Source organism: Hippocampus bargibanti, linkage group LG01, assembly GCF_051943395.1.
Source record: "Hippocampus bargibanti isolate YZ-2025 linkage group LG01, ASM5194339v1, whole genome shotgun sequence".
NCBI classification, from domain to species: domain Eukaryota; kingdom Metazoa; phylum Chordata; class Actinopteri; order Syngnathiformes; family Syngnathidae; genus Hippocampus; species Hippocampus bargibanti.
This window is the reverse complement of record NC_142734.1, coordinates 17,197,517-17,211,515: the sequence shown is the minus strand read 5'-3', so window position 1 is coordinate 17,211,515 and position 13,999 is coordinate 17,197,517. Positions and strand designations below refer to the sequence as shown.

Genomic DNA, 13,999 nt, shown 5'->3' with positions numbered 1-13,999 from the left:
ATTTGAGGACTCTGATTCTATCCGTCCTCTGCAAGGCATTTCCTCACCAGCTTATATGACATCTGTCACAACAAACTAAGCCTCGGCACACTGCGAGGCCTCGTAGGCAATGTAGAGACAGTGGGGCCTGAGACAGCACGCAATCATGAAAGCCACAGGTCAGAGAGGAGCCTGCGATATTTTGACAGAGACCAAATGCTGGCTGGCATACAAACACCAACTGCACAGGCTCACGGGCTTGGTGTAAAACTATGGAGGCATTCAACTGTGTGGCAAAGCAGAATATAAATTATAACACTGCATTGGAAATTATAATAGGTTTGCATAATTTATCTCTGCTATTCAAGGGTATGTTTGGGCAAAATGAAAATATATGCTTAATGGGTTATGTCACAATAGATAGAAAATCACGGATGTTTGGCTTTTGGATGGAATTTCAGGAGGAGCCTTGAAAACCTTTCCAGGTGAACTGAATGCAACCTCCTCTACGGTTAAAGCTTTCTGTACTTTTTGTACAAGTTGCTGTTCTCGAACAAGGAGCAAAATGTCAAAGTTGAGCTGGTGCTTAAACAGTCGTCATCACCATGTTGTTCACATTTTGACATCGTGAGTTAAAGGCGACACCTATCAGCAGATCCTTGCCATTGTGAGGTTTCAAACATGACATTCTGGGACAGAAACGGACACCAAAGTGTTGCAACAAAGATAGCAATCCCATGTTAACTCATTCACTGCCAGACATGTGCAAAAATAATAATAACACATTCAATTTATAAAAATGTGTTCACTCCAGTGCCAGGGTTTTTGTCATTGTCACTCGATTTCCAGCAAAATGTGACATACTGTTGAAATACCGAGCATGGAGAACTATGTTTTTCCCGTCTCCCCAATGCTGCACATCTGCTGGCCGAGGAGAAATGAGTGTAGAAAAACGGTATATTGTAAATATTAATAACTACATCTGTTAAAATTGAACAGAATTCTCCATTTAATAAAATATTTTCAGGAGGCTGGAACACTGGAACCTGCTACAAGTCAAATACATCCTTCTAATGAGGTCCCAGGCCACTTGAGTTCAAGCCAAATGACAATGTTTCTATGGGATGAGAGACAGCTGTCAACATTCACTTGTGGGTTAATTAGCGTTTATTTTGGAGACACTCAAATTGTCTGTTATACAATCATCTCCATCGAGTTCAACTTTTCAAAATGTTGAAACTTCAAAGGCAATGTAAGCCTGGCCAACTAATTTTTTCACTGTTTCAAAAAAAATATGTGAATCAGTGATTTTGTCATACGCCGGCTGTTAAAGCATAAACTGGTAATTGTCGGGAAAATAATAAAATTATGCATTAGCTGTGCCATAAATTCTCACTTGGCACTCTTGTTGGAGGCACTGAACCCCACCAGTTTCATATGATCATTCACCGAACCCTTTTTTGATAAAAAATAAAATATGATTTTTTTTTTACTGGTGCACGAAATGAATTGTGCATTAATATCACTGAGTTCAAATAACAAAACAAATACAGTGCATGAACTCATAACACTTTCAATGACTGTGCCAACTAACTACAGACTAGAGCAGATTTAGGCAAACTACGGCCCGCGGGCCACATACGGTCCGTTAGGCTTTTTAATCCGGCCCGCCGAATTTGCCCAAATTATAGAAAAAACAGTGTCTGAAACTCATGACAAAAAGTTAGTGGACAACAGGGCAGATAACTGAAAAGTTGCCTGCCCGATTTTTTCACAACTTGATGCACAATGAGACAACTAATCACATTAAAAAACATTGTCACAAAGTATAAAGTTTTTTTTTAAATCAAGAATGTACCTACTACAATTGCTACCGTGCTTAATTTACGGTAAACGTGCATGACTGTAGATTTTGCTGCAGTAGTCGATTGTCATTGCGGTGCACAATGCAACGTTCGCATTCCTTCTTAGAGCCACTAAGCCCCTTTCATAAGTCTCACCTACACTTTACAGTCACGGTTTAATGTAAATTTACATTTACATTGTAGCATCACACATGTTGTTAGCTTCTTTTGAATCTTTCTTCTGGGCTGAGGTTCTGTGCATCTATTTTGGAAAATGACACGCAATTGCACGACTTTATAACGCTTGCGAAAGTCCGGAAGAAAGAAGCAGGCTTCTGATTGGCTGCCGTGCCGAGTATGCAAATTCCAACTGCAGGAAGCCTATGTCTGTGTGCTCGGAACGAGTCAGTGGAGAGTTTGTTGAGCGCGCGGTCAGGACAAACCATCTATGATTTGGCGAAATTTAACACAAGTCGGTATTATTGAGCTTGAATATTTCGTTGTGTAATAATATGTTTTGAATGTTGAAAGTGATTCCATTTTTCAATAAATGTTGATTTCTTTAACTTTGCCCCTTCGATGGAAACTTATTAAAAACAGACGCAATCTTGATAAATCACAGTGCATATGTTATTTTAATCTATTTCCATTTCCTCCTCCAAGTATCTGCGAAATAGTATGTAAACACCATATTCCTTGCGACAAATTTATTAACTGATCAGGGATATTTTTCACATTTGGTTGTCGTGTTCTTACTGTGCTATGAGGTTTGTACACGCTATGTTTAAAGGACAACCGGCACCATTTTTTTTTTTTTTTTTTTGTTTCCTACGGACATCAGAAAAACGTTTGATAGCATCTAAAATACCCAAATCAGGTAGGCTGATATTTTTAGTTAAATGAAAAACACCAATAAAAATGACTTCAAAATGAATCCGTAAATGGCCAGTTTCAGAAGGTCCCACCCCCTTGTTCGTGACGACACGCCAAGATGTCTTGCCTTGCTCGAGAATCAAAACAATGGCTTCAGATTCGGAGAAGATGCTTTCTTGTTACTCATCCAGTTATGAATATGATTCAAATAGTTCTGAAGAGGAAAGCATAAATGTTTGCAATTGATTCAAGGAGTCCTCCCATATCAATTCGAGCCGTCAATGACAGCAATGTAGCACCCAGAAAATGCAGAAGATTGCGCCCAAGCTCCGTTGGAAATGGGCTGATTTGTCAGGTGGGAAATTGTGTCAGCGAATATCAAATAGTTGTCTTGGTGCAACACACAACGATTCACCATGGCATTATTTATGTGTTTTCCTACTAATTTCTCCATCAACACGGATCAACACGAAGTTTTCAGACCAAACAAAGTACCCAAAATGCATTGCGTGTCGCTTTCTTGGTCAGGGGCGGTCCTAACGTGATGTCACATGGGGATCGTCATCAACTGGAAAACAAGACTTCCTGAATATTCAGCGCAAGTCTTAAAACGTAAACTACAGCTATATGCCGTGGAATCTTTGTAAAATACGCCCAGTCAAAGTCATTTGAAGTGATTTTATAAATTATGGACATAACTTGTCCGGAGGCGTCGGTTGTCCTTTAATGTTTTAGGTTTAGTATTTCCGGCCCAAACACTCCCTCCAAATGCTCCTGGCCCGGCCCCTCTGTCAAATTTTAGAACCCAATGCGGCCCACGACTCAAAAAGTTTGCCCACCCCTGGACTAGACTGAGGGGTGGACCTCTGCGGTGGAGGATCCACCGAAGCCCTGAGACCGACTCACCGAACCCCTAGGGTTGGATAAAACCCAGTTTAAAAATCACTGCTTTAGACATCGATTAAAATGGTTTCTTCAGACGCGATTTATACTTCGTTGAAGGTGTCTGACGTTTCGCTTCTTATCCAAGAGGCTTCGTCAGTGAACTAAATTTTTTTAACTAAATGTTCGCTGACGAAGCCTCTTGGATAAGAAGCGAAATGTCCGATACCTGCAAAGAAGTACAGATGACGGCTGAAGAAACCTTTTCATTGATGGACCACTCCTGTACGACTGAGAGCTTACACAGACGTACTGCTTTAGACAATTGACACCGGTCATTGTCACTCTCTAAGAAATAGTAGCTTCACAATATGGTGATCATTGTAGGTGTAGTTTGCAGTATGTGCAACGCCTGCACTTTATAGCATCGATGGCACTTTCTAATCATTTTTAACCCCTTTCATTTGCTGTTGACGTGTTGGGTAACGGCGCAAGTAGTGTACTGTGTTTTCGAGATTAAAGATCTCAGTGTGCTCTCAATTCGTTCAACGGTAGTGCAGTTTTACCACAATGCAGTGTTGCAAGTAGTAGTCCTCTAAACTGAAAGTGTAAAACTAAGATTTGATGTGAATAGTATGGCACATCACTTGATGCCATTGTTCAATGTGTACCAGAGGAAGTAAAATTAAAGTAAAAGTATGAACAACAAGCATAACATGCAAACGCATGTCCTCACCGTAAAAAAAAAACAGTTAGCTATTGTCATGCAAGTGGTATGTTTGAAAATCAGTCACCTCCCTACCGGTTTACAGTTCTCACGTTTGCTGAGAAAATGTGTATTGCCCGCAATTAGAGCACAGTATGATGAATCTTCCATCAAGATGAGGAGTGTTTTTAACTTCCTTCCCACGTGACATGCTGAGTGATGATTTTGGGTATTTTTGCAACTACGGCGTTGTTCGGGAAGTTATCTGACTTGTGTTTTTGGCATGAGAAGGTCACACAATCATCCTGAAATTGCCTTTCCAATTCAACCAATGATGTCACTATCCCCGCCCAGAACTTGACAAATGACTTATGTTCTTTTCATTTGACGTTTCATGACTTTGACTGCACGTCCATGTTAATAATTCATTGATGCTATCACTACAAAGTACCACAAATATGATCCTTTTTTCTAAAATGGTGGGATTCCAACCTTAAGGTGAAGTTGTTGGTTGCCCACTGCTGTATTGTTTTAAAATGGTTATCGTATTGTTTCTAACAGGACAATACATTAGTTTGCAAAAAGCTGAGCCCGAACTTCACAAATAAAATGACAGAATCAATAACAAGAACAGCAAACATGTAGGACCTGACTCAAGCGCATTTTATTGAAGATTTATAACTGTTAAAAACATGTATAAAATTGGTCCTGTTTCAGAAACAAGGCACGCATAGTCAAAGTCAATGTTCAGTGTTCATGTTATTATTAGCATTTATCATATACGTATCATCAGCACGTTCCATCTCAGTATGTCTATAATAGTAGTATCAAGCATTCACTAATATAAAAACATGTTCCAATGGGTTACTTTTTTCCCCACAGAGGTTAAAATTTTATTCCGAGCAGCAAGACAATATTCATGCAATGATGAGAGTGAGGGGGAAGATGAGAGCTGATGGGTTGGTGGGTCTTCAATAGTAGGTCTCTTGTTCCACCCAACCTGGAAACACAGGGGGGTGACATATTACAAAAACAAACTACGTTGCAATGCCATTACTTTCCGGCTGTTCACTGGGGAGGAAATTTACACCCAAGTGAAGAGTTTCTTTAACTTAATACAAATTTGGAAGAGAGGAACACAAGAGAGCAGGACGCTCTTGCAACTGAAGATAATGAAAGCATGGCGCTTGAGCTCACCTCCTGGGCTGCGTCTGATGATCAGCTTGCGGATTTCATCATAGATAAAGATGAGCAGGGAATATGGGAATGCGCAGAACCACCAGTTGGCCCTGGAAAAAACACAAGCACGAACATACAAGGAAATCAGATACTACGCTGCGATGTGAGGCTGCCGTGTGACATTCTGGCATCCCACTTACCTGAGAGGATACATTCTGAGGGCGACGTCCATGCCAGGGCAGTAGGAGAGGAAGGCAGCCAGGGCAGTCTCCTCAAATAACCCAAAGATCAAGATCTTGTTCCTGCAGCATGAAAATAATAGTTTACTCATTAAAGAAGCCATATGATCCAAAAACAATATCATTAAAGTTGAAACAGTTTTAATATTTTTTTTTCCAGCTTGGGACGATCAATTGGTTGCGGCATGGAAACAATTTGATCTTTAACACTTTGTTCAGGTGATGCTTTTCCACTGACCTCATGCCCTGCTGGAAGACAGAGTTCCTCCTGGTCTTGCAGATGATGAGATCAGCCCACTGGACAATGACAATGCTGGCAAAGAAGGCCGTATGGCATGTAAACTCGACGATCTTTCTCTGCTCATAAGTCTGCACACACAAATAGGCAGCAGAATGAAGATCTGCAATGTTGAACGACCGTGTGAAACTGATTGTACTAACCCATTGCTGCCCGTAACTGTCTTCTAGATCATTGCAATACTTGTTGTCCCAGGACACACGGATTCCCAACAATGTCCGCGGCAGAAAGCCGTTCTCAGCAAGAATCACAAAATAGGTAAAAAAGCCGGCAAGAGCTTGGATCATGCCTGCAAGCAGATACGTGAATGGATCACCAACATTACATTGTCAACAGGAAAATAGTTGAAACATTTCGGATGACAATGTATCTTCAGACTAAATTCCAAATCAATACGTGATTCCATTCACAGATTGGTCTGGAGGTCCTGATGATAAATTAAGACAAAACATCTGTCATTCTACAAATAACCAAGTCAATTGATCCATTATGAAATTACCTTGAAAAAAAAGAAAATCATAAATCCTCCTATGAGAAGTTATGAGACAGTGGAGGGCAGTTAAAAATATTTTGTTTACGAATGACGACACTTGAAATTCATTGTTTTCAGAGTCATGAGATGGGGAAGCTATTTGTTCAGGTCTATTGCGTGTTTGCATTTTGTTATTTCATGAAGCCCACGTTAACTGGGAGGTCAAACTTTATCCTGGCTTTGTTACAAAAAAGAACACTGAGCTGTCATCCCATAAACACATGGTTGCTCTGTGAATGTGGGCCTATGGTTTTCTATTCATCTTAGAAGATCGAGATACCAACCCACTAGAAAAAAAATCTAGCAATGACATCAAGAGTTTGGGTTCACAATGGTAAGTTTGGTTGTCAAGTTACCAATCTGTCCATAGGCAATGCTGATGAGTCTCTCGTTGACCAGTTTGTCTGTTTTGGGGTTTCGAGGCTGTCTCTTCATGATGTCACTCTCAGCTGCCTCATAAGCCAATGAGATGGCAGGAACCTGAAAGGCAGCATAGGACAATTTAGCCATGCACAGACACAACTGGAACGCACAAAAAACAACTTGAGAAAAGGTCATGCATGCACCATGTCAGTCCCCAGGTCGATACAAAGGATGGTGACGGTACCCAGAGGCAGGGGGATGCTGGCAATAATGAAGAGGAGGAAGGGGGTGATCTCAGGAATGTTACTGGTCAGAGTGTAAGCGATGGACTTCTTCAAGTTGTCAAAGATCAAGCGCCCTAAGTAGTACGAGAAACACACAAACGGCATTCAAAGAACATATTCCGCCGAGGCAGCTCGGATGCGCATTACCTTCTTCGACTCCCGTAACAATAGAAGCAAAGTTGTCATCCAGCAGGATCATGTCAGCCGCCTGCTTGGAGACGTCCGATCCGGCAATCCCCATGGCAACACCGATATCGGCCTTCTTCAGAGCGGGAGAGTCATTAACACCATCACCAGTCACGGCGACAATGGCTCCCTGTATGGTGGGGAAATTACAAATTTGCACTGCCCAAAAAATGAATAAAAATAAAGAAATGAATGATGCTCAAAGTAGGCATTATGCACCTGTCGCTGGCAGCCTTCCACAATGATGAGTTTCTGCTGGGGGGAGGTTCTGGCAAAGACAATCTCGGTGTGGTACTTGAGAATGTCATCAAGCTGCTCTGAAGTCAAGTCCTTCAGGTCTCCGCCATGGACAACACAGGCTTTAGCATCCCTGCACCAAAGTTTAGGTCACTCGAACTTAAAGTGCTACATGCATCAAACGTGGGGTTGCATGTGACCAAATTATATTAAAGCTATTTGGGAGTGAGTGGGCATTGGACCCAGATTATGATCTTCTGGCTCAACAAGTGATCAAAATTATCTTTCAACTGCTTTTTCCGCACCAAATACCTCGGGTTGACTTCATTGATTGGGATGTTGAGACGTGCAGCTATGTCTTCCACGGTCTCATTCCCTTCAGAGATAATGCCAACACCCTTAGCGATGGCCTTCGCTGTGATTGGATGATCCCCCGTTACCATGATCACCTTTAAGATAAAGTGTTGCTTGAATTTTAGCGAATCTGAAACAAAAAAATGTTTAATTTACCTGCAGCAATCGGGCAGCGAAAGCATACCTTGATCCCAGCACTCCTGCATTTGCCGACGGCATCAGGCACAGCTGCTCGGGGAGGGTCTATCATGGACATTAGGCCGATGAAGCACAGGTTCTCAGTAGGGAAGTTCACTTCATCAGTATCGAAAGCAAAGCCTTCTGGAAACTGGTCATCGGGCAAATTGAAATGACAAAAACCTAAAAAAATACATTAAAAAAAAAACGCTCATGAGTCTTTCAACTGCATGATGACACTGCAGGCCAAATTTAGACTAATCCTTACCAAGCACCCTTTCTCCCAAACCTCCTAATTCGAGGTAGGCATTTTGGAAGGCATCCTTCATCTCGTCATCCAGAGGCTGCTCTTTGCCCTGGATCATGATGGAAGAGCAACGGTCCAAAATTCTCTCAGGGGCACCTTTCATAACCAGCAGATGGTTGGACTCCCTTTCGGTTAATGAATTCTTGTGAATCGAAAGCTGAGAAACAAAATGTTTTGCCAGTTAGGGTCTTGTGAATTCTAACCATTATCCTTTGCTGGCTTCCAACCGGAAAATGAACAATACCTGGTACTTGTTGGTCGAGTTGAAAGGGATCTCTGCAATTTTGCTACTTTTTTCCCTCATCTCTTGGACTGATCCACAGCAAAGCTCAATACATTTCAGAAGTGCAGACTCTGAAGCATCACCAGCTACATCTCTCTGGAGGGGAAAATCTACCGTTAGCCTGAAACCAGTTTGGCATCAGAAAGCGTATACTTAGCATGCATCATCTATATCCAAAGGGAAAGGAAATTGCCAAAACACAAAGATGCTTGTTTCCTTTCTCTCATAGACACCGGAGAGTATAAAAGGAGCTTAAAAAAAACAAGAAAAAACATTGTTGGACTGGTACTGGTAGATATCGGCTATAAGACATAAGTGAAGAAAAAAAAAAAGATTGGCAACAGCATTTTTTTTCACACATAATCAGCTACTCTGCATTTCTAAATCTCAGTATCGGTCTCAAAAGAAAGAAGGAAAGCTACAGATATTTGTTGTGTAAGTTAATTTCATCTCCAATAAATAGGAATCATTCATACGTTGCCACGATAAGAGAGAAAATAATTAAATCATACCTTGAGGATGGGAACGTTGGTCTGTTCTGCCAGGAAGACGGCACGGTTACACAGTCCAGCAATTCGAGCCAGGGCAGCCCACGTGGCGGAGCTCTTGTCAAAGGACGTCCCGCTCTGGTTCTCAGTTGTGTCTGCTTCATGGATCTGGTTATCAAACCACATGTGGGCAACGGTCATCCTGTTTTGGGTCAAGGTGCCAGTCTTGTCCGAGCAGATGGTGGAGGTGGAGCCCAGAGTCTCAACAGCTTCCAGATTTTTTACCAAGCAGTTCTTCTTGGCCATACGCTTGGCAGTCAGCGTTAGACAAACCTAGACATGAAAGGCCTCTTAGATACTGAGGACCCACTGAAGTTGAGAAAAGGCTGAAGACTCACAGTGACCGTCGCCAAGAGACCCTCGGGCACATTGGCAACGATGATGCCAATGAGGAAGATGACAGCCTCCAACCATGAGTACCCAAGAATGAGAGACAGGACAAAGAAGGACACGCCCAGGAAGACTGCTACACCAGTGATAATATGAATGAAGTGCTCGATCTCGATGGAGATGGGAGTGCGCCCAACTTCAAGTCCTGAGGCAAGTGTGGCAATGCGACCCATGACGGTCCGGTCACCGGTGCTGATGACGATGCCTCGGGCAGTTCCTATTGGGAACAAATCCAGGGTCATGAAGTTCACAACCCAACGGGTTTCTTCCTCAGATCGTGGAGTCCCTATCCTCAGCTGCTTGACGTAACCTTCCTTCTTCATACCTTCAACACAGTTGGTGGAGAAAAAAGCAATATTCCTAGTTTCCAAGGGGTTCTCGTTGGAGAAATCAGGAGTACGTGTCTGCGGCTCAGATTCACCCGTCAGGGAGGAGTTGTCCACCTGAGAATTGTCACATTGCCTGTGAATGTGTGAGATAGTTCCACGTTTCTGTTGTGCTAAGATCTTCTCTTTTGTGTTTTTACCTTGCAGCCATGGGCAGAAATGATTCGCAGGTCAGCGGGGATCCGGTCACCGCCTTTCACCTCTACTAAATCCCCGACGACGACATCCTCTGCGTTAATGCTCTGCTTTTCACCATCACGCACAACCAGCGCTTGCTAAGAGTCAGATGGATGCAGTCACTTTTCACAGACATGCAAAAAATCACACAGACCATGCTGTACATAATATAGCAACCAAAAGATGGAAAAGGCCACCTGTGGGACAAGATTTTTGAAGGAATCCATGATCTTGGAGCTTTTGGCCTCTTGATAGTATGAGAAGCACCCAGTGATGATGACAACAGCGGAGAGCACGACTCCCAAGTACAACTGCAAAACAAACATGACATTTAGACCTCCACGCGCCATCAATCATAATTTCCAACATAAATATAAATGTTTTACAATTTTCAGTAACATTACATTATCATTGGCTGGGTCATGCTCCATAGCGGCCTGGATACCATAGGCCAGGAAACAGAGGATGGCACCGGTCCAAAGGAGCATGGAGAAACCTCCAAACATCTGCATGAAGTCAATTGATTCAAAGGAAAAAATATATTTATGTATATCTATAGTGATTTTTATAACAAAACAAAACTAGAATTAAAGAGTTGGGATGTATAATGTTACCTGTTTGCAGAACTTGACCCACTCTGGAGTGGTGGGGGGAGGAGTGAGAGCATTGGGCCCATCTCGGGCCAGGTTCTCAGCTGCCTTGGCGTTTGTCAAACCCTAAAATGGTATGAAGAGTAGTCATTTAAAAGGCCACAGAGCTGCTGCGCTCCATCCCATCAGATAAACAACCAGAAATAACTGCAACTGTTCTCCACCTCATTTTGAATACAGTATACAAATATTATTGTGAGTGGGAATATACAAATATTTGTGTCCGGAGACACCAAAGACGATTTACCTTGGAACAGAAAATGTTTCATCCCCTTCATTGGCACAAAGAAGAATGTGGAGGGAGATAAAGTAGTGTCGTCAAAAAATCAGGACACAGTAGGCTTCTGTGGCTAATAAATTATTCATGATTCATTACCACTGTACATATGCAGTGCTCGAAGACGCCGCATTTAAAGGCACTGATTAACAATTCTTCTTGATCTTCACTGCATGACCAGGAGCACATTAGCATGAAAAAAAGCTTGAGCTGTAGCCCACACAATTTGACAGACTGCTAGTCAGGATTCACCAAAGCAAATTGTCTCAAATATAAAATCAATGTCATATTAACAATGTATAATCAGTATTTATTTTATGCTAGAAGCATACCAACTAGGTGTCAACAAGGTCAATGCAACTCATTGACATATTATTTAGTTTTATGACTCCCACATGATGCTTCCAAATCCAACTAGGAGCACATTATCAAAAATTATGACTGTTGGCCACTGCCTAGAACACATTGGCCGACCAAGCACAAGTACTCTTTTGCAATGTGAACAGTGCAACCCTGTATTGTGTACTGATGCTCCGTGTGTACGCATGTTGTTTTTTTAATCGATAAAAAGATGGTGTATCAGTCAAGAAAGATGCACCTTGCTACAAAGATTCAACATGGGCAAGAATAAAGACTAAAGAAATGGAGACTTCTTGTAGCTCCACCTCCCCCCATTCAATTGCATGTAGGTACGTTCACCACAAAACTAATTTTTTCCTCACCAGTGTTGCTATTTTCCCACATGACATTCATGAAATGATAAATATGGTCAAATACTGATGTTAAACAATATGTGTACTGTATATATAATGTATTTCAATTGATGAGCAGCACATGGATAGCGGCTGTGTCGCAAATTGCGTGCATGATGAGTGAAGTTCGCTCACTGAGCTGAGGCCCTTAAAGGTAAAGGACTATTCAGCAAGAAACCAATTTCAAAAAAGGTCCACTTGTCACCATTCCTCAAACGTCTCCTTCACACGGCTTCCCCTTCACCTTATTTTTAGGAGCGCAATCTGCTGCTGTTCAGATGAATCCTTTGCAGCACACTCAGTTGCGGTCCATATTATTTACATTGAAGCACACTGCAGTCAAAATTGTGCAACTTTTCAAAAACATGTCTAATAGGTGGAAAGTGGCACTTCTCACATTGCTTAAATCAGTTCCATATTTGCGATTCAGCTCATCCAAAGTCAGCTTGTGATCATCCTGCAAAGATACACAACAAATTGGATTTAAGTGCCAAATACTTCACATCTATGACACTTTGCGATACATTACAGGTGCATCTAGTTGTGTGCCTATAAACTGAAGTTTAGGACCATGATGTACTTAAGAAGTGTGGATGGTCAATGTGTTGTAGAATAGACATTCATCATCACGGCTACTGGCTTCCAAAGCACGAGCCGCAAATGGCACTTCAAGTATGGAAGCTGATTTACAATTTCATTGGCTCAGCACAAGACTGAAGGTAGTCATTTGAGTCCAGGATAAACGCAACCAATGAATGCAAGTCATTCCTTGGGTCAATCGCAAACTCACCATGTCCACTTCCTTTTTTAGTTCATCCATATCTTTCTCTTTCTTCTTCCCTTTTCCCTTCTTTTTGCCGCCCTGCTCAGAAGTGGCCGCCAGCTCATACTGCTCTCGTCCTTCCTGGAAAAACAAAGTGTCAGTGGAAAGACACAATAAAAAGGTGCCATTCAACCAACTTTCAATTTTGCAATAGACATGCCGTAAATACTGCCATCTTTTCTTTCAAGACTGGAGAACAAAACGTAATGAGGTGAGCATGAGTCTGCGGTACAAGCATGTTGGCGTCACCAGGTTTAGAAGTTCAATTAAAAGGATGCTTTTCAGGAGCTGCAGTAGTATCATGACAAGCCAAAGTCAATTAGCAGTTAAGACTCATCTATAATTCAAAGCCACATGGGGATGAGAGGTGCTAGCATATTAGCGGAGAGGTACATGTGACTACTAATGAGCCATTTGTCCACGGTCAAGGATACATAGTGAAACAGTCACCCTTGTCGTGATATTTTCGACCCAAGTTCACTGTTTTCACACTGAATCCTGAAAACATCCTTGGTCATGGAAATATGCAAACTAATAATGTTTCGAAAAGTTTCCCAGGGAGTTGCTGGAACAGAGTGCTTGATCCCGCACATGTTATTGTTGCATGAAACCCCCCACCCTGGTCAGCTAAGCTGGGAAAACACTGGTTCTGCATCACTACGGTTGGATCTTAGCCTCAGGCCATCCAAGGGCCCCCGGGGGCCATCTGGCTTTTGACAAATTATTCCAAAACAGTTTAGAGGCTGAAGCTGCTAAAGAGGCAGATTTTCAACACGTTGGAAATCCAACTTTCCCTCATCCAATAAAATAGAAAATAATTCGAGTTCCTGATGTTTGGAAATATGTTTTTTGATCCATCTGTAACAATTCCCTTTAACAGGGTTGTTCAACTTAATCTTCATCGTGGGCCAAGCCAAAGTCAGAGGGCCTGACTGCCCGAACATAATCTCAAATTTTGGCTTATATATATATATATAAGCTCTCCTCTTTCATCTAGAACTGCTTCATGTCATCACAAAGAGGGTACAGCAAGTCCTGAAGAATTAATGTCTCTCTGTGTCTTTGTTTTGTCATATTGTCTCTATGCTGTCATATTATTTGTTATTTAGTTTTTTTTGTTCTTTTGACTTCAAGACGGCGCCCCGAGAGTGGCTGCCTTTCCAGCAGCTCATGTATTTTGTTTTTCTACTTTCAATCCTTTCATAACTTTGCTGCTGTGAAATGTAAATTTCTCCACTGTGAGACTAATAAAGGCAAATCCAATCCAATCCAA

At 41.9% G+C, this 13,999-nt stretch overlaps 1 protein-coding gene across 1 annotated transcript in view; it reads right to left on the bottom strand.

Annotated features, from left to right (window-relative positions):
- Positions 1 to 4,926: 4,926 nt before the first annotated feature.
- The window catches only part of LOC148903358 (sodium/potassium-transporting ATPase subunit alpha-1), a 29,580-nt gene continuing 20,507 nt past the window's right edge, over positions 4,927 to 13,999 (bottom strand). Inside the window, exons 2-23 of the mRNA XM_089001063.1 lie at positions 12,694 to 12,807; positions 12,301 to 12,360; positions 10,839 to 10,940; positions 10,629 to 10,730; positions 10,422 to 10,535; positions 10,188 to 10,322; positions 9,987 to 10,104; positions 9,610 to 9,878; positions 9,236 to 9,544; positions 8,685 to 8,819; positions 8,402 to 8,597; positions 8,141 to 8,316; positions 7,915 to 8,051; positions 7,585 to 7,735; positions 7,327 to 7,495; positions 7,099 to 7,253; positions 6,889 to 7,012; positions 6,144 to 6,289; positions 5,941 to 6,071; positions 5,664 to 5,765; positions 5,482 to 5,573; positions 4,927 to 5,284 (exon numbers count right to left, since the gene is read on the bottom strand). Of these exons, the coding sequence (XP_088857189.1) occupies positions 5,256 to 5,284; positions 5,482 to 5,573; positions 5,664 to 5,765; positions 5,941 to 6,071; positions 6,144 to 6,289; positions 6,889 to 7,012; positions 7,099 to 7,253; positions 7,327 to 7,495; positions 7,585 to 7,735; positions 7,915 to 8,051; positions 8,141 to 8,316; positions 8,402 to 8,597; positions 8,685 to 8,819; positions 9,236 to 9,544; positions 9,610 to 9,878; positions 9,987 to 10,104; positions 10,188 to 10,322; positions 10,422 to 10,535; positions 10,629 to 10,730; positions 10,839 to 10,940; positions 12,301 to 12,360; positions 12,694 to 12,807 (3,066 nt within the window). The 3' untranslated portion in view covers positions 4,927 to 5,255. The remainder of the gene's footprint in view (positions 5,285 to 5,481; positions 5,574 to 5,663; positions 5,766 to 5,940; positions 6,072 to 6,143; positions 6,290 to 6,888; positions 7,013 to 7,098; positions 7,254 to 7,326; positions 7,496 to 7,584; positions 7,736 to 7,914; positions 8,052 to 8,140; positions 8,317 to 8,401; positions 8,598 to 8,684; positions 8,820 to 9,235; positions 9,545 to 9,609; positions 9,879 to 9,986; positions 10,105 to 10,187; positions 10,323 to 10,421; positions 10,536 to 10,628; positions 10,731 to 10,838; positions 10,941 to 12,300; positions 12,361 to 12,693; positions 12,808 to 13,999) is intronic.